The following is a 26,086-nucleotide window of genomic DNA, read 5'->3' on the forward strand; positions in this document are numbered from 1 at the left end:
ATACCTGTTCTGTTTAGTGAACCCGCCACTGCATACCTGTTCTGTTCAGTGGACCCGCCACTGTATACCTGTTCAGTGAACCCGCCACTGCATACCTGTTGTGTTCAGTGAACCTGCCACTGCATACCTGTTCTGTGAACCCGCCACTGTATACCTGTTCTGTTTAGTGAACCCGCCACTGCATACCTGTTCTGTTCAGTGGACCCGCCACTGTATACCTGTTCAGTGAACCCGCCACTGCATACCTGTTGTGTTCAGTGAACCTGCCACTGCATACCTGTTCTGTGAACCCGCCACTGTATACCTGTTCTGTTTAGTGAACCCGCCACTGCATACCTGTTCTGTTCAGTGGACCCGCCACTGTATACCTGTTCAGTGAACCCGCCACTGCATACCTGTTGTGTTCAGTGAACCTGCCACTGCATACCTGTTCTGTGAACCCGTCACTGTATACCTGTTCTGTTTAGTGAACCCGCCACTGTATACCTGTTCTGTGTAGTGAACCCGCCACTGCATACCTGTTCAGTGAACCCGCCACTGCATACCTGTTCTGTTTAGTGAACCAGCCACTGTATACCTGTTCTGTTTAGTGAACCCGCCACTGCATACCTGTTCTGTTCAGTGGACCCGCCACTGCATACCTGTTCTGTTCAGTGGACCCGCCACTGTATACCTGTTCAGTGAACCCGCCACTGCATACCTGTTGTGTTCAGTGAACCTGCCACTGCATACCTGTTCTGTGAACCCGCCACTGTATACCTGTTCTGTTTAGTGAACCCGCCACTGCATACCTGTTCTGTTCAGTGGACCCGCCTCTGCATACCTGTTCTGTGAACCCGCCACTGTATACCTGTTCTGTTCAGTGAACCCACCGCATCAGTGCGCATACCTGTGCAGTTAAGTGAACCCACCTACCTACGTGAGTGCACGCAGTGTGATATACCACTCCGTGCATACCCGATATGGACAAAACAGGTAGAGGAAGAGGTAGTGCCAGAGCCAGAGGAAGGCCGCCCGGCAGGTCTGCGCGAGGTCGTGTAAATGTAATTTCGTGTGGACCTGGCCCACAGTACAGTGCTCGGAAGAAGGCACGTCCCATCACCTCCCAAGATTGTCAGGACGTGGTTGAGTATTTAGCGACACAGAACACCTCATCTTGCTCAGCCACCAGCGCTACTACTAGCACCACTTCCGCTGCATTTGACACTTCGCAAGAATTATTTAGTGGTGAAATCACTGATGCACAGCCATTATTGTTACAGCCAGATGAATTTTCACCAGCTCATATGTCTGAGTTACGCGGCAACACTATGGATGTAACGTGTCAGGAGGATGAAGGACCTACTGATGGTGCAAGTTTGGATTTGTCTGAGGCAAGCGAAGCTGGGCAGGATGACTACGATGATGACGGTAATAGGGATCCTCTGTATGTTCCCAATAGAGGAGATGAAGAGGGGGACAGTTCAGAGGGGGAGTCAGAGAGTAGTAGGAGGTGAGAAGTTGCTGAAAGAAGCTGGGGCAGCTCTTCGTCAGAAACAGCTGGTGGCAGAGTCCGGCACCATGTATCGCCACCTATGTACAGCCAGCCAACTTGCCCTTCAGCATCAGCTGCTGAGCTCCCCATAGTGCCCACATCCCAGGGTGGCTCAGCGGTGTGGAAATTTTTTAATGTGTGTGCCTCAGATCGGACCAAAGCCATCTGTTCGCTCTGCCAACAAAAATTGAGCCGTGGAAAGGCCAACACTCACGTAGGGACAAGTGCCTTACGAAGGCACCTGGAGAAAAGGCACAAACAGCAATGGGATGGCCACCTGAGCAAAAGCAGCAGCAGCACCCAAAAGCAAAGCCACCCTCCTTCTCCTCTTCTTCCTCCATCAGGTGCATTATCTGCTTCTGCCGCCTTCTCCCTTCCACCTTCACAGGCACCCTCCTCCACTCCGCCTCTGCCCTTGAGCGCTTCCTGCTCCTCTGCCCACAGCAGCAGTCAGGTGTCCGTGAAGGAAATGTTTGAGCGGAAGAAGCCAATTTCGGCCAGTCACCCCCTTGCCCGGCGTCTGACAGCTGGCGTGGCGGAACTGTTAGCTCGGCAGCTGTTACCATACCGGCTGGTGGACTCCGAGGCCTTCCGTAAATTTGTGGCCATCGGAACACCGCAGTGGAAGATGCCAGGCCGCACTTATTTTTCGAGAAAGGCCATACCCCAACTGCACCGTGAAGTTGAGAGGCAAGTGGTGTCATCTCTTGCGAAGAGCGTTGGGTCAAGGGTACACCTGACCACGGATGCCTGGTCTGCCAAGCACGTGCAGGGCCGCTACATTACCTACACAGCCCATTGGGTGAACCTGGTGGTGAACGATGGCAAGCAGGGCGCAGCGGACCAAATTGTGACACCTCCACGGCTTGCAGGCAGGCCTCCTGCCACCTCCTCTCCTCCTGCTACATGCTCTTCGCTGTCCTCCTCCTCCTTGGCTGAGTGGCAGTTCTCCTCTCCAGCTACACAGCCCCAGCTCCGCAGGGCCTATGCTGCATGCCAGGTACGACGCTGTCACGCCATCTTAGACATGTCTTGTCTCAAAGCGGAGAGTCACACTGGAGCAGCTCTCCTGGCTGCTCTTAAGAAACAGGTGGATGAGTGGCTGACCCCGCACCACCTGGAGATAGGCAACGTGGTGTGCGACAACGGCAGCAATCTGCTTGCCGCTTTGCATATGGGGAAGCTGACACACATACCCTGCATGGCACATGTCATGAATCTAGTGGTTCAAAGATTTGTGGCAAAGTACCCTGGCTTAGCGAATGTCCTGAAGCAGGCCAGGAAGTTCTGTGGGCATTTGAGGCGGTCTTACACAGCCATGGCACGCTTTGCGGAAATTCAGCGCAAAAACAACATGCCGGTGAGACGCCTCATTTGCGATAGCCCGACTCGCTGGAACTCGACCCTGCTCATGTTCTCCCGCCTGCTAGAACAGAAGAAAGCCGTGACCCACTACCTCTACAACTACAGTAGAATGAAACAGTCTGGGAAGATGGGGATGTTCTGGCCCGACAACTGGACACTGATGGAAAATGCATGCAGGCTCATGCGGCCGTTTGAGGAGGTGACCAACCTGGTGAGCCGCAGTGAGGGCACCATCAGCGACTTAATTCCCTACGCTTACTTCTTGGAGCGTGCTGTGCGTAGAGTGGCGGATGAAGCTGTGAATGAGCGTGACCAGGAACCGTTACGGCAGGAACAGGCATGGGACCAATTTTCATCAGACCCAGCTGTTTCCTCAACACCTGCGGCAGCACAGAGGGGGGAGGAGGAGGAAGAAGAGAAGTCGTGTGCAGAAGACGAGTCAGACTCAGAGGATGATGAGCAAGGTGTTTCTTTGGGGGAGGAGGAGGAGGAGGGGACAGCGGCAGGAGAACAACCTCAGCAGGCATCGCAAGGGGCTTGTGCTGCTCAACCTTCCCGTGGTATTGTTCGCGGCTGGGGAGAGGAGGTTGACTTACCTGACGTCACTGAGGAAGAGCAAGAGGAGATGGAGGGTACTGGATCCGACTTTGTGCAGATGTCATCTTTTATGCTGTCCTGCCTGTTGAGGGACCCCCGTATAAAAAACCTCAAGGGGAATGAGCTGTACTGGGTGGCCACACTACTAGACCCTCGGTACAGGCACAAAGTGGCGGACCTGTTACCAACTCACCGGAAGGTGGAAAGGATGCAGCACATGCAGAACCAGCTGTCAACTATGCTTTACAATGCCTTTAAGGGTGATGTGACGGCACAACGCCAGCAAGGTACCACTGCCACTAATCCTCCTCCCGTGTCCACGCAGTCAAAGACAGGACGCTCCAGCGATCTCATGGTGATGTCGGACATGCGGACGTTCTTTAGTCCAATGCCTCGCCGTAGCCCTTCCGGATCCACCCTCCACCAACGCCTGGAACGGCAGGTAGCCGACTACCTGGCCTTAAGTGTGGATGTAGACACTGCTGTGAACAGCGATGAGGAACCCTTGAACTACTGGGTGCGCAGGCTTGACCTGTGGCCAGAGCTGTCCCAATTTGCCATCCAACTTCTCTCCTGCCCTGCCGCAAGCGTCCTGTCAGAAAGGACCTTCAGCGCAGCTGGAGGCATTGTCACAGAGAAGAGAAGTCGCCTAAGTCACAAAAGTGTTAAGTACCTCACCTTTATCAAAATGAATGAGGCATGGATCCCGGAGGGCTGCTGCCCGCCCCAAGACTAAGTCAGTCCCCGCACACACAGCATCTCTGCCTGCACGCCGTGTGACTGGCTGCCTGGCCTGCACCAAGAAGACTAAGTCGCTCCCAGTCCCTCCACACAGCATGTCTGCCTGCAGGCCGCTTGACTACCTTCTCCGCCACCACCAACAGGGTCCGGGACTCCAGGCGGATTGCTGAATTTTTTAGGCCGCTGCTAGCAGCGGCCGCTGTAATAATTTTTCGGGTGCGTGTACACGACTGCCTAATTTTTCTGGCTGCACTGCGGGCAGCTGCAACAACAAAAGAAAAGGCATGTACATGCGCCCATTCCCCTTCGTGATCATTACCTTGCCGTGGTGAAGGGGCTTGCGTATCACAATGAAGCAATGACCGGCGCCTAGATGAGTGTCTCGGGGGGCACACCCACGATAATAAGGTCGTTGCCTCATTGTGGTCAGACCAAATTTGATCAGCTGGACAGTCACTGTTCTGTCATTCAGCTACATCAGCCAGGCGACCATATGGGCTGTAAAAGCCACCAAAACCTGCACTCTCGCCATGGTGCGCACCAGTCCAGCACGGCCGTCACTACACAAACAGCTGTTTGCGGTGCGTTACACGGTGAGTTTGGTGTGTCAGTGTGAAGCAGTACCTTAATTACACTACCTGATTGATGTATACACATGCAAGATGTTTGAAAGCACTTTAGGCCTGTCATTTAGCATTCAATGTGATTTCTGCCCTTAAAACGCTGCTTTGCGTCAAATCCAGAGTTTTCCCGGGGACTTTTGGCATGTATCCCACTCCGCCATGCCCCCCTCCAGGTGTTAGACCCCTTGAAACATCTTTTCCATCACTTTTGTGGCCAGCATAATTTTTTTTTTTTTTCAAAGTTCGCATCCCCATTGAAGTCTATTGCGGTTCGCGAACTTTAACGCGAACCGAACCTTCCGCGGAAGTTCGCGAACCAGGTTCGCGAACCTAAAATCGGAGGTTCGGCCCAACTCTATTTAGGATGCACACGAGGAAAGTAGCAATGTGTTCTACTTGATGAAGCACACCTTTCCTAATTCTGTCTCATCAATGAATTTGAGCTGCCAAAAGTGTGTGTGGAGCTCAACATCCCTGGCCTAGGGTGATGCAAAATCCTTCCCTCCAGAGGATTCTGGGAGACCAGGTATATTTTATACTGTCTTAAGAACTCTCCATATCACTGGGGGAGGGGGAAGATCAGTTAGGGTGAGGCATTGAGAGGGAGGGTTCATATGAGGGTAAGGTTAGATTAGGTCACAGTAAAATATTGGTAAAGATCACTGATATTTTACTATCGGAATTAACTAGTAGAATATCGGTAATTTTTACGGATATTCTACTAGCGGCCATCTCTAGCACCACATTTACCGGCGGCACATGTTTACATGAACACAATATAACAACCTTATATAAATTGCCCATACTGAAAATTCAGGGGGAAAATTGTTCATTTTAAGATTTTTTTAAGTAAAAGGCTTGGGAAGGAAATTAGGTTTAATCTGCAGTTGCAATAATAATCCTTTTGTGTCAAGTCTGTAAAAGTTAGAAACATTCTTCTATTAGAACAGGTTATAGCAAATGAAATGGATTTTAAAAAGAGTACATATTTACCTGAGGTAACAAAGTGCTCCAGGTTTTTCAAGGGTTTTTGCGCTCCCTCTCAATCCACTGATCCTCCTCTTCAACATATGTAATTATGGGGTATATTCACTAAAAGCTGTTTAACCTGCTGTTAGAGTGCACAGCTATTTTACCAGTACTACCAATAGTGAGCTAGCACACCTTGTGCAATTAGCCCGACCAGTGTTACCAAGGTAATGTGAACATTACCGCGTGCTATGCTACTTGCTAATGTGAAAGTTACTTAGTTAATACAGATTGTGCAACAACACGCAACCTCTTTTTGCAGTAGTAACAGCAACATTGTTGTGTGCTCTCTGTGCATGGCAGTTTTACTAGCTTTTTGTGAATACACTCCTATAAGAAAACTAGCTTACCCCAATCTTCAAGGATGATGAACATAATCAAACCAGTATGGCTGTTCTGCTTTACTAATAAGAATTTGCACTTACAAACATGAAATATGTTGCCACACAGAACACTGTATACAACATTGTGTTTTTAATGTTACACTTACCAGCTCAGTAAAGTGTGCAGGATTAGTACATTTGTATCCGTAAGGGAACAGTAAAAGCTGGGAATAGCTGTGGATGCTGATAAAGCCTTTAATTTTGCCATGGCTCCTAATAAAGTCTGCAACTGCCTTCACCTCCACTTCAGATTCTGCTCTGGGTCCATGGTATGAGTCTGAGCAAGGGTCTGTGCTGGCTCCTGGACCTAGATGGGAATTTGTGTAAAATTACTGCTGCATATTACTTATTTAGATTCACAGACCACAAACACTTGTAGTACAGCCTGGATTATCAAACACTCTTCAAGTAGAGCAGTTAAAGGAGGACTTGGTAACCAACAAGCAAAATGTAATTTCATTATTCTTCCTCTCACCTTAGATCCAGGTGATGGTTCGGTTTTGCTTTAGCATTGTATTCAGATAATAGCGCCAATCTACTGAGTCATCTCCAGAGACCTCCAAGCAGGTCTAGTAGGGAAATGGTAAGTGATCCAGTAAACCTGCAGTTAGCCATTTAAAAAATGTTCTACTGTGAAGTAGTTAGGCTTTTTGCGTGAGTCATATGTAATCAAAATGACGGTTATTAAGAGGCCTGCAAATCAGTGCTTGCCCAACTCAAGTTGCATGTGACCTCTACAACAAGAGGAATTAAAAAAAAAATCCCCAATATTTGTAACTTCTCCAGAGTGCAATAACACAAATGTCACTAACTTTTCAGCATTTCACACTGTTTAAACATGAATCCAAATCGGGCACAAACTGTCATTTTAAAAAGTATTTCTGGCAATTCAGACTGAATTGACAGAGGTGGTACACTTGCCAGAGCAACCCCTGGAGGATAGGCCTGAGGCTTCCGTAGGGGAGACTGATAGAATTGCATGAACTTGTTCAATATGACCAAAGAGAGGGCTGCAATCTTTTACAGCATGATTGCTGATTACTGGAGCTGCTTGGAGATCACTGGAAATACCTTAGCAAATTGGGTACAAAATGATGTCCTATAATTACAACGGATTGCAAAACATTTCAAATATATTATAAATTATTTTAATCTTTTGCATTAGCTAATGCATGGTATCCTCAATCTACACCTTCTCTAAAGACACATCAAGTGTTTAAGCTGAGAATTTTTATGTTTAATGAAAAGTATGCTCATTTTGAATTTAATGCTAGCAACATGGCTTTCTCTGCATACAGAGAATATCACACAGATGAAGGCTGGATTCACAGTGGTCTGTTGCATAACTCACCCATTATGAGTGTGAACTGCAATGGAGACTGGCCATAGACTTTAAAGGAACCTTAACTGAGAGGGATATGGATATTTCCTTTCTAACAATACCAGTTGCCTGGCAGTCCTGCTGATCTCTCTGGCTACAGTAGTGGCTGAATCACACACCTGAAACAAGCATGCAGCTAACCAGTCAGAGCACCTGATCTGCATGCTTGTTGAGGCGCTGTGGCTAAAAGTATTAGAGACACAGGATCAGCAGGAGAGTCAGGCAACTGGTATTCTTTTAAAAGGAAAAATCCATATCCTTCTCAGTTTAGGTTCCCTTTAATACAAAGCCTGCATGTAGCGAGTTAGAACAATGTGATCCATTACAATGCAGTATGTTCAAAAGCCCCACAGAACTGTATGGGCAGTGAGCGGACATGCAGAATTATTCTGCAACTCAACTGAGCACTGCGAACTAGGATGAAACCTTTAATTTAATAGACAAAGCGAAAAGATATTGATACCCATTTATATAGTTTATTGATCTAAACCAGACAGTGTAATAATTTTATGTTTGATTAAGCACTTTTTACTTGTATAATTATCTATTACAGCAGAACTTTTTGTTGTTTTGAATAGGTACTGACCCTAGCCTTTGAACCCTAGGATTCAAACCCTGGTCTCCTATGTCAAAGGTGGTGCCCTTAACAAGTATAGTATCCAGCCACTACCATTATCCTTGTCTTCCAATTTTTTATTGTGTATGCCTTTACTCAGGGTCTTTTAACCTCCTTGCCGGTTATCCCGAGCTCAGCTCGGGGTAACCTGCGCAGGAGGATCTCAGGCCCCGCTGGGCCGATTTGCATAATTTTTTTTTCCCTACACGCAGCTAGCACTTTGCTAGCTGCGTGTAGGTTGCGATCGCCGCCGCTCGCCGCCGATTCGCCGCTACCCGCCGTGCCGAGCCGCCCCCCCGCCCCAGACCCCTGCGCAGCCTGGCCAATCAGTGCCAGGCAGCGCTAAGGGGCGGATCGGAGTTCCCTCTGACGTCACGACGTCTATGACGTCATCCCGCCCGGTCGCCATGGCGACCGGGGAAGCCCTGCAGGAAATCCCGTTCTCCACGGGATTCCCTGCATACTCTGATCGCCGAAGGCGATCGGAGTGGGTGGGGGGATGCCGCCGCATAGCGGCTATCATGTAGCGAGCCCTGGGCTCGCTACATGATTTAAAAAAAAAAAAAATTAAAAAAAAGTGCGGCGCTGCCTCCTTGCTGGATTTTTTAGACCGGCAAGGAGGTTAAGCTGAGTTTTTCTAATACAATGACTGAAGTTTCATCTGTGATGGATGTCCTATGTATGATACCCCTTTAATATGAAAAAAAAAATCTGTACGGTTAAGTATCAGTTCATGGAAGTTTGATTTTGAAATTAATGCATGTAGTCAATTTAAAAAAGGCACAATGCTTTCCTTTTGCCTCTTGACAGACAGCATGATTTCCTTTTATTGTGACACAGACATTTATGGTTTCAGCTGCATCCAATGCTCCCTTATGACACAGTAAATCCATATTGCTAACATTTCACATTTTTCCATAATACTAGGATATCAATTACTTTTGAATATCATCAAGTAATCATTTTTGGTACACCTGGATGGTGAATATAACGTGTACACTGGTATTTACCTCCAAAGCCTGCATTCCAGTTTCTGTTGGGGTCAACACCAATACATTTGCTACCACTATTTACGGAACGAGTTTTACGCCACATACGGTTCTAAAAGAAAAATTAAAATAATGGTGTTAAGTTCCAGCAAAGTGGTTCAAAATATAAATCTCATCATTGATGATTGAAATTCAAATAATTTTGGTCAATACTGCATAAGATTCCTTAGAGGTACTAACGCACGCACGCACGCACGCACGCACGCACGCACACACGCACACACACACACACACACACACACACACACACACACACACACACACACGTGGTAAAATTACCTTTTGCACTAATTGTGCAACGTGCCTTACCTAGGTAATGCATATTATGCTTTTTGCGTAATGCGTGTTACACTAGCCACATGTGCTAGCTAGGTAACGTGAACTGTGCAGTATGCACATTGCACACTACATAACTACCATGAGTTATGGTAAAATTGCTGTGGGGACCCTGAGCAGTGCCGAAAATTAAAAGATTACACTTACCTGGGGCTTTTTCCAGCCCACTGTAGGCGGCAAGGTCCCCCGGCGTCCTCCTGGCTCCTCTCCGTATGCCTCTGCTGGCCCCAGTTGCCGGCGACACCCAGGCCGAGTGTCGGGCTGGCTCTTCCTGGTTCCTGACGCTTGTCATCACGCCGTCCGCTTCGGTGGCATCACGGCGGCCGGCGTGGCAGGTCTGCGCATGCGCCGTTTTCCGCATATACGCAGACCTGTCACACCGGCTGCCGTGATGACGACGAGCATCAGGAACCAGGAAGAGCTGACCCGGGTGTCACCGGCAACGGGGGCCGGCGGAGGCATACGGAGAGGAGCCAGGAGGACCTCGGCACTGCTCAGGGTCCCTTTAAACAATAGTTTTCTCAAAATAATTTCCAAGTGATTTTTTTGGTTCTTTTGAGGATTTGGGAGGGCAGGAGTAAGGCCTTGTTCACATCTAAAATCGAAATCGCTGATGCCAGTGTTTTGCGATTTTGTGTGCGATTATTTTTAATGCCTCCCGCTGCTTACCTGTGCATTGCCATTTTTTGTAAAACTTTTTTTTAAGTGCTTTTGCAGAAAGATTTGTTTTTTCACTTCCTGTCGTAAGTCAGGAAGTGAACTCTTTGACCCAGAAAATAATAAATACAATGTATTTATTCTTAAATGCGCTGGGGAAATAGCTATACAAAGCGGTTTCAAGCATTTTGCGATTTCCCTATACCTTCCATTAAGGCAAATCACCCCAAAAATGGTACAGGCAGCGCTTTGGTGAGCGGATCGTAATCGAACCGCTCAGATGTGAACACTCTCATAGAGAATCATTGTGCAGGCACTTTTAGGGCGATTTTCAAAATCGCAGACGCTTAAAAAATAAAAAAAATCACGCTAACGACCTTAGTGTGAACAAACCCTAATAAGTGCTCTATGTTGATTTTCCTACATTTTGTGACCGGTTTGGACCTCTAAATACTTTATGTAATGGTATAAAGAAATATTTACGAATACAAATAGTTTTGGAAAAGCAAATCCTCTAATCAAAATTTGTTTCACCTGAGACAGTACGTTCTGATGGGAAATCTGGTACATGCATTACAAAATGGGCCTAGAGTCATTTCGTTTCTTTTTTTTGTGAACTCGGGAGTGCAAAAGTCTTTGAATAAGGGGACAGTTGAGTATGTACAGCAAAGTGTGGTAAAATGGTCATGTGCAAGCAGTAATTATGCCAGCAGGCATGAGCAGGCACATTTTTAAAGTGTACTGACCGATAGGAAACCCTAGCAGGTAATTAAAGTAGACCTGAACTCTTGTACAGCACATAATGGAATTTCCGCATTTAGTTGTTGAAGAGATTCACGGTTCTGTTTTTTTTTTTTGTTTTGTTTTTTTTTTAGCCAGAAAAAAGAAAAGAAAAGGATTTTATCCATAGCTGGGAATAACAGACAGAGGCGCTCACTTCTGCATTTAGACCCATTGAGTTATGCTCCTGTTTGCCTGATGAAGCGGGACCACACCTGCGAAACGCGTTGCATTCAGTGGAGTTAAATAAAATATTTGTATTGATATATTGTGACTCAATTGAGTTTTATATTTTTGAGGGAGGTAAGTCCACCTGAACATCCCCCTCTTTTAGACGGTTTTTAAACGTTTTTATTCTACTCTGGCTCCTCTGTACACCAAGCCTTGCTGAGGAATTTCTATAAATTGTAATCAATAATTATTTCTCCCCTTAAAGGTCTTCATGCTGTGACTAAACTTTTAGAGCAGAGAAGTTCTGAGTTTAGTTACACTTTAACGGTTTCTGGGGAAGTTTGCAGAACCACCCAAAGTTTAAGGAAATTCTTGCAAGACTGCCAGAAGCATTCGCGCTCATCCCTGGTAGTGCACATAGTGCAAATGGCGCAACTCACATTACCTAGGTAGCATGTGTGTTGCTAGTGTAACTCATGTTAAGCAAGTAGCACAATGTATGATATTCTAGCAGTGCATGTGTTACTTAGGAAATGCAAGTTACACCAGTTACTTAGCATGCATTGCATAAATCGTGGTAAAATTGCCATACACTATCTGTGCACAGCACTTATACGTTAGCTGTATATACACCCAATATTGTTGGGGGGCAATCTGTGATACATATGGGTGAGCATACAATGTATTTTATTTTGGGGGGTGGGGAAGAGATAAGAGTTTTTTTTATGATTTTTGAACATGGATAAGCAGGTTGTTGCTGAGAATAAATTGTTACAGGGGAATAGGATTTTTGTTTAGTTTCAAAGCAAATGTTTACATTATGTATATAATTTTTTATTTTACTTTTTTTTGGCATTGACCAATGGAGAGCTAGAAAATATGCATATTGGGTGAGAAAAACAAGGAGTGCTGCTTGTCTTAGGATTGTGAAAGTGGAGAAGTAAGGGCAACCTTTTTGTTTGTTACTTTATTGAATGATCACAAACTGCATTCCCTTGGTTTTATGATGTGATCCTATGAGTTCCTGGAGGTGGACAAGCAGTGTTCTCCCCAGAGCCTTTTAACTGGGCGGAGCGCCCGGCTGGTGGTCAGTCCCCGCCCGGCTGCTGTGATCACTATCACTAATCCCTGTCTACGGCATATTTGCCGTCCTCCACACTCATTCAGCACAAGTGCGCAGCGGCTGTGGCATTGGAGCTGGCCGCTGTCACTCTGATACAATCTCCGCCCTCCTCCTCAGCTCCTGACATTACAAGCCAGACCGCGGGAGCTTTGAAGAGGTCGGGGCACACAGGGAAAGAGCCGAGAGAACGTGGGCTTGCTGTATTCCCTCTGAGTCACTGATCTGCCTGAGTAGTGCAGAGAACGGCTCTCCTCGGCCTCCTGTCTTCCCATCATGCAGGACATTTCCCAGCACGTGCCCCAGCCTCCCCCGATCAGAGGACCAGAGCACATAGAGAACAGTGTGTTGCAGCGCTCGTTCATGCCGGGGAGAGCAGCAGCAGGGCAGATGGTTATCTGATAGCAGTAAAGGTCCCCCAGCAAAGGAATCCTTGTGACTCAGCTGCCGTCTCTCAAGACAGGTATTAGTAAACTTTACAGCTAGCTACTACTGCTTCCCTTCCCCCACTGCTCTGCCCGGAGAGGTTACATAGCTAGCTGTCCTGGACATCAGTCTGCAGACTTCCTGCAGTGTGCTGTCCACTCACATTTTCTTTTCTGCATTAGTCTGTTTCTCACTCTCCCTCTTACACATTTTCCTCTGTCTCTCACACACTTTCTCCCTCCTTTTTTTTTCTTTCCCCTTTCCCAGTCCTTTTCACACACTCTCTCTGTCCCTCAAAGACAATCTATCTTCCTCCCAGACTCACACCTATTCCTCTTCCCTTCAGTTTGTATTCACCTTTTTCTACTCAACCCCCCTCTGTCCTCTATATACTGTATTTCCTGTATATGTATGTCTGCTTACCAGTACTTGATTTTGTTTAAGGGTAGAAGCCACAGCAGAAACCCCCAAGCACTTTTATGTTCCTTTGTAGTGCATGTTTAGCATAGACAAACAACAAGCATGTCTACACTGGGTTTACTACTACTATGTCAGCCAAAATTATTGTGAGACTTTTTGAATGAATTAACAAAACAGTCTGTGGGGATGTGTGGTTTTGGCCCTAAATTAGTCACCCTGTCCACAGCCCCTTTCTGGCATTAATCCGGCTTTGGCAGCACTTTATCTGATTGCCCATCAAAACAGCACCACTCAGTGCAAGATGCCTCTTTCTCCATTAGCATCATTTAGTGTAATCCTCTACCCCTATCAGCAGTGGCTAGCATGACTACCTCACCAGGTAACAACCAGCGTGCCCCACCTACTCTTCTCCCCAGCAAGCAGCACCCAGCATGATCCTCCCTCTCCATTCTCACCTAGTAGTAGCAGACAACATCACCCTCCTTCCCCACCCATGGTGACCTTAAAGGGAACCAGAGAGGAAGGATAGGGAAAAATAGGAAAAGGTTTTATACATACCTGGGGCTTCCTCCAGCCCCATAAGCCTGGATCGCTCCCACGCCGCAATCCTCCGCTTCCTGTATCGCCGGTACCGGGCCCCGTCACTTCCGGCAGACGCGACCAATTGTCCGCATCACAGGGGCTCCCTCCATACCCTTACGCATGCGGCTGCGCAGTTTGCAGCCGCACGCGTAGGTATATGGAGGGACCCCCTGTGATGCAGACAATTGGCCGCGTCCGCCGGCCGACTCGCAGAAATGACAAGACCCGGTACCGGCAGATCCAGGTAGCGGAGGATGTGGCGTGCAAGCGATCCAGGCTTATGGGGCTGGAGGAAGCCCCAGGTATTGTATAAAACCTTTCCCCCAACGTCTCTGGTTCCCTTTAATTTCCCACCCGGCTACTTTTTCATGCCACCCGGCTGGAAAAAAATCCTGGGGAGAACACTGGACAAGCATTTTTTAAGCATATGAATTGGTCCTAGTGCTTTCATGTGCAGAAAAATGAAAACCATACTTTTCAGCACTCAATTCATTGGGTTGGCTTTACTTTTGCAGACATGCAACATGTGCAATACCCACCTGGTCAACACTTTTTTTTTAAGTGAAAAAATAAAATATTTTATTGAATGGAGTTACACATTTATATTGGCAGCATGAATGCTGGGTAGCAAGATTACGGTAAGCATCTTTAGTAGGGTTAAGCTTAGAGGTAGGCATAATTGAAATGGTTAAGAACAGTGTTAAAGTCAAAAGCCAGTGTTAGAGTTAGACACTTGCTAGAGGAGAGGTTAAAAGACACAAACAGAGGGCTATGGAGGCTGCCATATTTATTTCCTTTTAAACAATGCCAGTTGCCTGGCTATCCTGTTGATACTCTGCCTCTAATACTTTTAGCCATAGATCCTGCACAACAATGCAGATCAGATGTTTCATACTGAAGTCAGACTAGATTAGCTGCAAAAAGATCAACAGGGCGACAGGAAATACATATGGTAGCCTCCATATCCCTCTCAGTTCAGGTGCCCTTTAAAGTTAGACATACGGTTAACTGTTGGGGAGCAATGTTTAGCAAGGGGTTAAAGTTTATGGTTATCAGAAGAAAGAGGTTAAAGTTGGCGAAAGACCAGAAGGTTAAGAAAGTGTTAGGGCATGTTTACATCAGGCATTTAACAAATTCTAGGCGTTAAAAAAAATACTGTTATGAAGCACTTTGAAACATTTCAAAGCAGTGGAAAGGTCCATAGGACTGAATGTTAGCAGGAAAAATGGCTCAAAATGCTTGCCAAATCTGCAAGGCATTCTGAAACATTTTGAAATGCGTGTTTGTGAACAAGGTCAAACTGCCTGTCATTTTTGTATTAAAAAACTCAGAGAATAAAGCCTCATGTACACGCTTGGATGTGAAGGCTGATAAGGACCACCTCTGCCAAAAATCTAGAGTACAATGGCCCCTGACACCTTGCTCAGCAATCAGCCCAGCGAATAAACTTGGCCAAGAGCATTGTTAATCTCACTCATCCTAGCCTGCCACATGCGCCGCAGTGTTGGCCCACCTCCCCCGCATAGCAAGAGAAAAGTGTCTGTACAGCATTGGCCCACCTGAGGGATTGAGTCCCCATGCCTGACAGGTGACCTGCCTCATTTGTGTGTTCGGGAGTTTAAGACTTCAGACTAATATAAAGGGATTGGGTCAGAGCTTATACGTTTCAGGGGTAAAATTCAGGAGAATTATCTGTACAATAACTATTTAGTCTAACAATGTTATAGCAATCAGTTAATTATTCCTGTGCATGGTGATACAGCTCCAAATGACAGAGGTGACAATAATTATTCCAGAAACAGAAAGGTTGTATTATGATGTGCATTAAATGTTGCACCAAAACCTTTTTATCCAAACAAAGCTTAATTCTTGGAATCAAAAAACGAATGTACTAGTTAGAAGCCCTATGTACTGTACAATAGTGTAATTACAATATGGATTTGAAACCAACACCACCCAGGACCATATACATACTGATGAGTGTGAAAACGCGTATCCATCTGGATTGGTGACCACCAATAGGAAGACATCATAACTGTTCAACAAAGAGGTCACAGATGCATCATTTCCATAGTCAAAGGCAAGCTTCAAAACAAAAACAAAAACAACAGATTCAAGCATTAAAAACATACCAGTGGTAAATCAGTCAGTGACCTATTCTGTTTTAGTTTACAGATCTAAAGCATAACTACATGATAGGCAGAAGGACCAACAAAAAAAAAAATTACTTTTGTTTGAATCCCCCTTTTAACTGGTTCCGGACCGACGCAGAACCAATCTACATCCAGCAGGTGGTGCTGCTGCTCTGACTGGACGTAGATTCAACGTCCTGATGAATGAAGCGTCCCTGCCATTACTGCTGATCTCGCCACTCTGAACCAGTCGCAATTCGCTTGCTCTGCCATTTTGTTCCCCAACCCTGTCCTCAAGGCCCACTAACAGTGCATGTTTTGTAGAAATCCACAGAGGTAGTTGTCAGCTCTGCTGAGACACTAATTACCTCACCTGTGAATGTTTGTGGTTTTCTGCAACACATGTACTGTTGGTGGGCCTTGAGGACAGGGTTGGGGAACTCTGATCTATAAGTCGGCAGAGCTCTGTAAGCAGGTTAGGAGGCGCTTTCATTGGTTCCTGACCTTGTGATCACAGAGAGCCAATCACATTAGCTCCCATTGATAGACAGCGTCAGGACCCAATGAAAGTGGCTCCTGAACGGCTGACAGCACTATGCCGTCAGAGATGGCAGAAAGAGGCGCCTGCGGCGATGAGACAGAGTCGCGACTGGCGAGAGCAGCGAGTATGTGCTGCAATTCGTTGGAATGTGGCATTTTACCGTACCAGCAGTGGTAAACATTATAAACATCAAAACAACCATATCAACAATTTGTTTTTGTTCTTTAATTCCATGTACCACTTATTTACTACTAATTATTTTGCATTTTCCACTTATCCAAATGTATTGTACTGTCACCGTGCTAGCCATAAGTAAAAGCCATAAGTTTTGAATTGGGATTCAAAACTTCTTGCCAAATGTGTAAATAATAATACAATTATTTTGATCTCATACAGAAATATACCGCACATCGATCTCTTCGCTCCTCCAACACTCTAAGGATGTCCATCCCAAGCATTGCCTGCTCACGTGCAAGGCATTACCGGCCCACAACCAGGACTTCTTCAGAGCAGCTCCTACTCTCTGGAACCTCCTTTTACTAACCCCTATCAGGTTTGTTCAAACCTAAAGACCTGCTTATACTCACCCTCCGTCTTCTTTTACCTAGACCACTCCTCTGAATATACACGCCAACTCTTTCACCTAATGTGTCTTTATTCTTGGAAGCCTGTGTGGCAGGGCCCTCTTCCCTGGTGTTTATTACTCCACCACTGAATGGATTAGTGACTGTTACTTGAATATAGAACCCCGGTCTTGTAATATATATGTGACCTGTTTATGTTCCATTGTTTAATGTTGTAATGTCTCTTCTACAGCATTGTGTATGGTAACATTAGCGCTTTATAAATAAAGATAATCTATTCTCGTATTTGTTTTCCTTTGGTTAACTTAACGTTCAAAAAATGTGTATTTATAAATCTAACCAAATCTTACCTTCTGTGCAGTCCACAGGGCTGTTGCCTGAGTAACCCACTCACGGGAATGAATGCCAGCATCTATCCAAATGCCAGGGCGGTTGGCACCGGTGCTGAACTGTAGGATAAACAATTTTAGATAATGCATTAACGAGTATACAGACTTTGTCTAGTGTTAAGTTCATATTAATATTAACGTTCATATTAATATTAACATTCTGATGTAAATTTAGAAATGTGTTTTCAAATTTTGTTTTTTTGTTTTTTAATTAGAAAATTTGAATTAGTTAAAACATTAACCTTTTCACAGATTGCACTGTAGAAGCAAGTCTACTTGCTTTTCTAACATAAAATAAAAAAAAGTAATCAAGGTTAATTTATTGAGACTCTGAACAAACCACTTCAGCCTTCAGTCGCTTTCACTTTATGCATCCGAGCAATTTTCACCTCCCATTCATTAGCCTATAACTTTATCACTACTTATCACAATGAACTGATCTATATCTTGTTTTTTCCACCACCAATTAGGCTTTCTTTGGGTGGTACATTTTGCTAAGAGCCATTTTACTGTAAATGCATTTTAACAGGAAGAATAAGAGAAAAACTGAAAAAATTCATTATTTCTCAGTTTTCAGCCATTATAGTTTTAAAATAATACATGCCTCCATAATTAAAACTCACGTATTGTATTTGCCCATATGTCCCGGTTATTACACCGTTAAAATTATGTCCCTATAACAATGTATGGCGACAATATTTTATTTGGAAATAAAGGTGCATTTTTTCCGTTTTGCATCGATCACTATTTACAAGTTTAAAATAAAAAAAGTATAGAAATATTTCATCTTTACATTGATATTTAAAAAGTTTAGACCCTTAGGTAAATATTTACATTTTTTTTTGTTTTTTTTATATTAAACATTTTATTTGGGTATTTTTTGGGAGGGTGGGATGTAAACAGAACTTTTATAATGTAAATGTGTGTTAAGGTTTTGTTTTTTTTTACTTTTAGTTGCAGTTTTACTTTTTGGCCACAAGATGGCGGCCATGAGTTTGTTTACATGACGTCACGCTAAGCGTAACATACGCTTAGAGGGACGTATGGGGGACGCAACAGCCAGAAAAAGCGGAGCTTCTGAGAGAAGCTGTCGCTTTTTCTGCGGGGGAGAGGAATCAGTGATCGGGCACCATAGCCCGATTCACTGATTCGTGGGCTAACGATCCGCGGCCGGGAGCGCGCGTGCACGCACGCGGACATGGCCTCCTGGGCGTAGCTAGTACGTCCAGGAGGCCAAAATAGTTATGGAATGGTTACATTTCATGCATTCCCTTTGTTATGTGGTTACAGCCAATTACTAAACACATCTTTCATCAGTTACATCTGGATTCAACCCAAAATGCTACATGAATGTGTGTTCCAGACTATTTAAAAGAACAGATTTACCTTAAGAACATAGAGGGGACGACCTTCATATGATGTGCCAATCTGTTGTCTGCTTACAATTGACTTGAAATCCGTAACGATAAAGTCAATAGCTTTGTAGATCTGGCAAGTAGGAGACCAAATGAATAGCCAATTAAATGCAAAATAATCACTTTTTCCAAAACATTGTTCTTATTATAAGGCATATTTGCAGAGAAGGAATATTAAGAAAACATGGAACCCCAGAAAAGATAGCAGATTTGCCTCCCTCCTTGTGACTTGGCGTTTTTGGGTAATTCCAGGTCAGAGCAGAGTCCTTGGATACCTGCACAAGTAGCCTTTTGGAAGATCTTTATTCGTATGTCTAATATCCAATGATATACTAGACTATCTATCCATCAGTTAGGCTGGTTTCACACCAGACGTTGCGTTAGAGGGGATGTTAAGGTCGCATAACGTGCCCCTAACGCAACGCCTGGTGGTGTTGGAGCAGGACGCTACCAAGAGCCGCGTTACAAGCAGCTCTTGGTGCGCCTGCTCTGTCGGAGGCACTGCGGAGACCACGTGAGCGGAGCTCTCCGCATCACGTGGTCCCGCCAGCCAATCAGCGGCCGCTCCAAGAAGAAAACACTGCAAGTGCAGTGAATATTAAGTAGCCATGTGCCTGGCTACGTAGCGGCCTCTCCCCGCCTCCTCTCCGCCCCCAAAATAAAAAACCCACCCGTACTGAGCATGTGCAAGCAGTCTAACGCGGCTCTGCCGCTTAGAAAGTACTGCATGCAGTACGTTGTCTGGTGGCGCAGCGTTACTATGTAACGCAACGTGGGCACTGTGAACAGCCCATTGATTTTTCATTGCTGTGCGGTGGGGTGCGTTACAGGCTGCTCTAACGTGCGCCTGTAACGTCCCACTGTGAAACCAGCCTTAAACGAAATGAAGAATATGGAGGCTTCAATCTTTTTGTTCTCTGTTAAAAATGCCAATTGCCTGTCTGTTGCACTGATTTGGATAATTTGTATAACAATGCGGATATGCAACCCATTTAATCCAAAATTAATTTATCTATGGAGGAGCAAAGGTATGTAATTATTTTTTCTATCAATTGGGTTGATTCTAGTAATGTAGTGTGCATTGCACACATAGAGCAACTTTTATTATGTACACAACATGCGTGTTCCTTCTATAACAGTCAGTAAGCTACATACACACTATGTTACTTGTCTAAATACTAGAAACAAATTGCCATGCGCCGTATGCAGTGGATTAACATTTGAGAAGAGACGGCTTACAATTTTCATACACTTTTTAAATGATGATTAACTTTTATTGGAATAGACAATGTGGTCTACAATCCACTGAGAAAATTCAAACTTACAAGTGTCATGAGATTTGTGCATCTGGCACATCAAATGTGTTTTCACTACGGTTCTATGTAAGCAGCCCTTGGATAATTCACCTACAACATGCATGTAGCCAGTGAAGTGACCTGATCTACATACTTCTCAGCCAGTGACTTCCTGGGCCTGATTTACTAATGCTGTGGTAAGAAAGTTGCTGTAAGCATACCCTTGGCCAGGCGTGCCATATTTGAACATGGAACCAAGGATTCCCATTCATCCATTGGTCTGGATCAATTGGAAGCCTCGGTGGGGAAACTAAATATCCACCTCCTGGACTTTAAGGGCGGTTTGCACTGGGAAGTACCGGTAATGAATGAAGAGATCGTCAATCAAAAATAAATATTGCAGAAGGAAAAAGTACAAATGCAAATGAAAAGATACATTTTTGGAAAATAGGATTGAATCACACAGCTGGTTTTAAGTACAACATTTTAATTCTAATTTCGTATCAGTGAGAAATATGGTGTGTACACACATCCAATTCTGTTTGCCAAATGACTGGCCAATTTGACCACTTCCCTGTAGTGTGAGGGCCAACAGATTTTGAATACTATAAACATAGTGCAGGCAAGTTCTTACACTACATAGAAATGGTAAAATTGGCCAGTTAAAAATGTGTGTGTACCAGGCTGTATACTACAGTCTGACTGCAATTTAATTATATTTACAGTCTAATTCCTACATAGAATAAGCTGTAAATGACACATTCTCTCCAGTCAGACTTGAGCGGGACTCTTAGTGATAACGAATTTCATATACATGCTATACAACTCTAGCTCAACAGAGAAACACTTCTGAGTGCAGGGGACAAATAAAATGGTTCAATATTTCAAGATGGGAGCTATACAACTTGGGTTTCCAGCTTTTAAACACAAAGTAAGTCCTATTTAGGAACAGGGCTGGATTTAAGCCAAGGTCACCTAGGCCATGGCCTAGGGCACCACAGGAGCAAGGGCACCAAAGCAGCAGGCAAAAGTGATGCAACATTTGCAAGCTTGCAAATACTGCTATGTAGGGAAAACAGGCAAGCGTCTGAACACGGTACTTTGCTGCTAGCCAACTGTGCAGCAGCCATCTTGAGCTTTGTGCACGTTTGCATTGTGGCCGGTGGCTATGGACTTGGTCAGCATTGGAGACGGAAAGGAAGAGCAAGCTACTGCACTGGAGACGAGTGGGGAAATGGGTGACACTTATGGCTGCTGCGGTGTGAAGGTGAGCTGGCTACCTATGGGGGTGGGGGGGAGGGATTAAGGGAGTTATCTGGCTACCTATACTGGAGGGAAAGGGGGGGAGGGGTTATCTGGCTACCTATACTGGACGGAAAGGGGGGACAGGTCATCTGGCTACCTATACTGGAGGGAAAGGGGGAAGGGGTCATCTGGCTACCTATACTGGAGGGAAAGGGAAGGAGTCATCTGGCTACCTATACTGGAGGTAAAGGGGGAAGGGGTCATCTGGCTACTTATACTGGAGGGAAGGGGTTATCTGGCTATCTATACTGAAGGGGCGGCTGGTGACAGCGGCCTTAGGCAGTAAAGAGTACAAATCCGTCCCTGTTTAGGAATAGGACTATAGATATAATTTTGTATCTCCATTTACAGTTCAGATTTACTGTAAGAATAGGATTTTAAATATATTAAGGCATAACTGAGCTTATGACTTAAAGGTCAGTTGTCCTAAAATAAGGCCAAAAAGGAAAAAAAGGCCTACATGGGAACTGTATGTCAGTGTTTTGGTCAGCATTACAAGTATTTTGGGGCAATACTTGTAATACGTTCTCATAGGGGGTAACTGGGGGATCAAAAGGTCACCACTAGGGCCACTTGTACACAGAAATATGGAAATTCTCTCTCTGCAGCGATTGGTTGGGAAGCTAAGACACTCATCAGAAGCCTAACGGCAGGGAATAACTATTTTTGTGCTTCAAGGCCTGTCATTAGGATATCTGAACTAAGTTTTAAGTGCAGGTATCCTTTAAAAAGTGATTAGTACATACAGTAACAAAGCAAAACATACATAAAGTTGTAAAATAAAATATTCGGTCGCAGCTTCAAGGAATGGGAAAGGAGTAAATGTTTGTGTTAACAACATCTGGACAACAGTATCAGTTAATGGGGTCAATTCACTATCCTACAGTAAAACTGTTGTTACCTATACCACTAATGTAGCGTGCATTGCACAATCAGTGCAACCCATGTTACATGGGTTGCTTTGTTAGGGTAATGCTCACGATATGAGAATACATGTTATGCAAGCATTACCCATGTAGCATGGGTTATATATGGTATACCTACAAGTCTTCATGAACATTAGAACTTCACAGAATAGAATACTGGCATTTTGTATACAGATTCTTGGATCATTGTTTAGTAACAGTAGGTAGCTTTGTTCTCTTACATCATCCAGCGTGTGATAGGAACCATAATTAAAAGTGCCAGCGTTACGTTCCTTTCTTCTGTTGCTTTCCATCTCTTCTCTTTCTTTGTCAATTGATTTCTACAACAAATATACACAGTTAGTTGTTAGAGGAATTACATCCAGTAATCAGATTCAAATATACTAACTATCCTGAAGATCATGGGTTACCTGTAGATCCTCTATCATGACAGAGTACTCTATGTTATTGGATTCCAGATACACCTTTACGGACATGAGATTTTCAAAGGGAACTCGAATATCGACTGGCATTTTAGGGTTTGCAGGTTCAGACCAGAAATCAAGCTAAATACAAAAAAAAAAAAATATTCTTACACATACACTGCAATTTTTGAAGATGTGGTAAAAATAAGGCATTAAAACAGAGTTCAATTCAATAAATAAAGCAGCCGGACATATAGATGATGTACTGGATAGCACTCTGAAAGAATGTATACTGAAAAAGAGCGCTGTGGTAATTTGGGTTCCGGGAGAAGCCGCTAGTGGAACATCAGTAAATTGACTGACAGTCTACTAATGAGCACTGGTTGATAATTTTATTGATATATTATTAACACTTTATCTAACCCTCTTCTCACACTAACTCGTCCTCTACCTACTCCCAACATTAACCACCCCCCCATCCCCCGAAAATATCTGCGCCACAATTTCTGCCACTAAAAAGCCCCTCCACCAATATCCGTGCCACCTTTCCAAAGCCGTGAAATTTCGATTTTAGCGTGCACCTCCAGCACCCAAATTATACAGTGGATGTCACTATATCCGCAATTAACAGCAATCTATGTGGAACCCATATTGCCATCTGCCAGCGATCAAATGCCCTGCTTTGCATGAAGATAGCAGAGCTATATAAATACAGAATCATAATAATAGTTGCAGAAATAGCAATGGTTAAAGTTGTACCTTAGAGATAATGGGCTTGATGCCCTAAACCCTGAGGCAGGGAACACACTTGACTGTTTTCGTACGCGTTTTCTGCACAGAAAAACTGAGAACTCATGTTAATCAATGTGCTAGTACACACTTGCTGTGTTGTTCGCGCGCAGAAAAAAAACTGACATTCTGCATCCTGATTCTGCACATTTTGGCAGTTTCCTGTATCAATTACATCAGCTGCTGTGAAAAAACGCGCGCGTTTTCCTGCATTGAAACACACTTAGTGTGCAGAAAAAGTATGCAGAAAAACGCGCGCGGAAAACTGAAAGTCAAGTGTGTTCCCTGCCTGATAAAATAACGCAAAGTGTTAGGTGTGCAATGTGTTTTACGCTACTTGTGTAAATAGTGGTTCAATTGCTCTTTCTGCTCAGCAATTTTACCATGGGTTTATTGAATTAACCCCTATTGTCTAACTGTTGGCATGAGTGCCTGTTGCAGTTAATGATCTTCTGTTTCTGGAACTTCCACTGTATCTTCCTGGAAGTACTCTAAAAGCCAATTTGCTCCACAGTCCGCTCCGTTCCCTGACCATTGTTATTACATGTGTTTGGAGATAGACTGGCAATAATGGAGAGTATGATTTTAATTCATTTCTAGCAGACTGCAGCTTTTTTCCTATGTGCACTGCCAGCAGGACACTTGCTTCTTCTCATCCTCTGATCTTCCGTTGCCATAGGTTAGGACATGCTTTTATAAGCAGAAAGCTGAACAAGCACATCTGTGATCACTTGATGACCGTTTAGCAGGCATTTCTGTACAGATTGTTTTAGGCAACCACAATCTCATGTGCAAGGCATAATGGAGTAAAGGCTACTTCAGCTGCAATTTGCAGATGTTTTGTACAATGTTTGGAAAAAAACAGAGCAAGATTTCCCAGAATGAAGCACCATTAATATACACTAGTTTTGTGCGATTCCTGCCATATCTTCTCATTTAAAAGGAAAGCAGGGATTATATTGCCTCCACTTATTCGGAACCACTATAATTTAAAGAGGAACTCCAGTGAAAATAATGTAGTAAAAAAAGTGCTTCATTTTTTACCATAATTATGTATAAATGATTTAGTCAGTGTTTGCTCATTGTAAAATCTTTCCTCTCCCCGATTTACATTCTGATATGTATTACATGGTGACATTTTTTACTGTGGGCAGGTTATGTAGCTGCTCCTAGCCGTTTTGGCTGTTAGAGACAGCTGAAAACAGCTAATTCCTGTCTGTGAACATTGTTACATTGTGGCAGTTTGCCCAGAGTACCGCGGTACTCAGAGCTTCTTGTGGGAGGGGTTTCAGCACAAAATCAGTCATACAGCGCCCCCTGATGGTCTGTTTGTGAAAATCATATTTCTCATGTAAAAGGGGGTATCAGCTACTGATTGGGATAAAGTTCAATTCTAGGTTGGAGTTTCTCTTTAATAATCAGATATTGCCTTTGAAAGACTATAGAAGCATGCTTACATTTGGTAGTGCTCTCTCTTGCCCCCATGTGCTATAATCCTACTCCTTTGTTGATACAAACCTCTGGTACAGGTCTGCCAATAACTATTTATACTGACAGAATATTAAGCCCACCGGATATCATCCTGGAAACACATCTCCTCCCTGGTCCTGCAACAGACTGTTTTGTGCAGAAAGGCTGCTCTACAAAACCTGCAGCAGTTTTCACTCCCTCTAATATGGGACAGTAGATTGGCCATTCAGATCAAACCGTAGCGATTAACAGGGAATAATAAGAACGTCTCTACAGTAAGGCAGCGGTTTTGCTAAAACCAGCAATAGAAAAGTCACAGAATTTCATAAATTCAGCAGTGAAAATCTTAAAAATACGGTTTCTAAATTGTAGGTGGCTTGTGAACACAACTTGCACTTTACTCCAAATTAGAAACTGCAAATTTTATAAAAAACAAACAAATAAAAAAATAAAAACCTCTTAGTGAAGTCTGAAAAATACTGGCATAATAAAGTTGCAGTGCACAGGGAGTGCATACTAATTTTAATATTACTAACACTGACAGGGTGGTGCGCGTTGCACAGTTAGCATTTTCAGTGTTGCCTAGATAACGCGAGTGTTGTTCATGCAGTGATGCACAGTACATAAGTAACGTAATGAGCATTACCCTAGCAACACGTTACCAAGGTAATGCGGGTTGCGCTAATTCTGCAAGACAAGCTACCTTGTGCATGTAAGTAGTGGTAAAATAGAAGTGCACTCCCTCCACACGGTAACTTTACAGAACCTTTATGAATATGGTCCAATGAAAAGCCAAATCTGCATGTTTTGCAGTGGCTAAACAGCAAGTTAGGCCAGTTCAGCAGTATTTGTGAGTTTCCAGCATTCTTTACTGAAGAGACTCTTCAGGTCATATACAAGAAAATCTGGTAATTTTGCCACGTAGGGAGTGCATGGCAATTTTACCATTACTTACGATAACAAGAGATCATGGGTTATGCAATTGGCCTGCTTTACCTAGGTAACACGTGCGTTGCTAAAGTAATG

At 44.3% G+C, this 26,086-nt stretch overlaps 1 protein-coding gene and 1 long non-coding RNA gene across 7 annotated transcripts in view; one reads left to right on the plus strand and one right to left on the minus strand.

Moving 5' to 3' along the window:
• Nucleotides 1-11,357, plus strand: part of LOC137563508 (uncharacterized) — a 72,861-nt gene extending 61,504 nt beyond the window's left edge. The window contains exons 4-5 of one of the 2 annotated variants that reach the window (XR_011030366.1): nucleotides 6,753-6,855; nucleotides 11,187-11,357. This is a non-coding gene — a long non-coding RNA (uncharacterized lncRNA). The remainder of the gene's footprint in view (nucleotides 1-6,752; nucleotides 6,856-11,186) is intronic. The other variant, XR_011030365.1, reaches the window with a different exon arrangement.
• The window catches only part of LOC137563506 (carboxypeptidase A2-like), a 184,426-nt gene that overhangs the window by 3,721 nt on the left and 154,619 nt on the right, over nucleotides 1-26,086 (minus strand). For 4 of the 5 annotated variants that reach the window (XM_068276040.1, XM_068276041.1, XM_068276039.1 and 1 more), the window contains 7 exons: nucleotides 22,808-22,942; nucleotides 22,619-22,717; nucleotides 18,843-18,944; nucleotides 17,418-17,516; nucleotides 15,785-15,895; nucleotides 9,280-9,370; nucleotides 6,380-6,579 (listed from right to left, as the gene is read on the minus strand). In XM_068276040.1, the coding sequence (XP_068132141.1) occupies nucleotides 6,380-6,579; nucleotides 9,280-9,370; nucleotides 15,785-15,895; nucleotides 17,418-17,516; nucleotides 18,843-18,944; nucleotides 22,619-22,717; nucleotides 22,808-22,909 (804 nt within the window). In that variant the 5' untranslated portion in view covers nucleotides 22,910-22,942. Of the gene's footprint in view, nucleotides 1-6,379; nucleotides 6,580-9,279; nucleotides 9,371-15,784; nucleotides 15,896-17,417; nucleotides 17,517-18,842; nucleotides 18,945-22,618; nucleotides 22,718-22,807; nucleotides 22,943-26,056; nucleotides 26,077-26,086 lie in introns of those variants that run through there. The other variant, XM_068276042.1, reaches the window with a different exon arrangement.

This window comes from Hyperolius riggenbachi, chromosome 3 (genome assembly GCF_040937935.1).
Source record: "Hyperolius riggenbachi isolate aHypRig1 chromosome 3, aHypRig1.pri, whole genome shotgun sequence".
NCBI classification, from domain to species: domain Eukaryota; kingdom Metazoa; phylum Chordata; class Amphibia; order Anura; family Hyperoliidae; genus Hyperolius; species Hyperolius riggenbachi.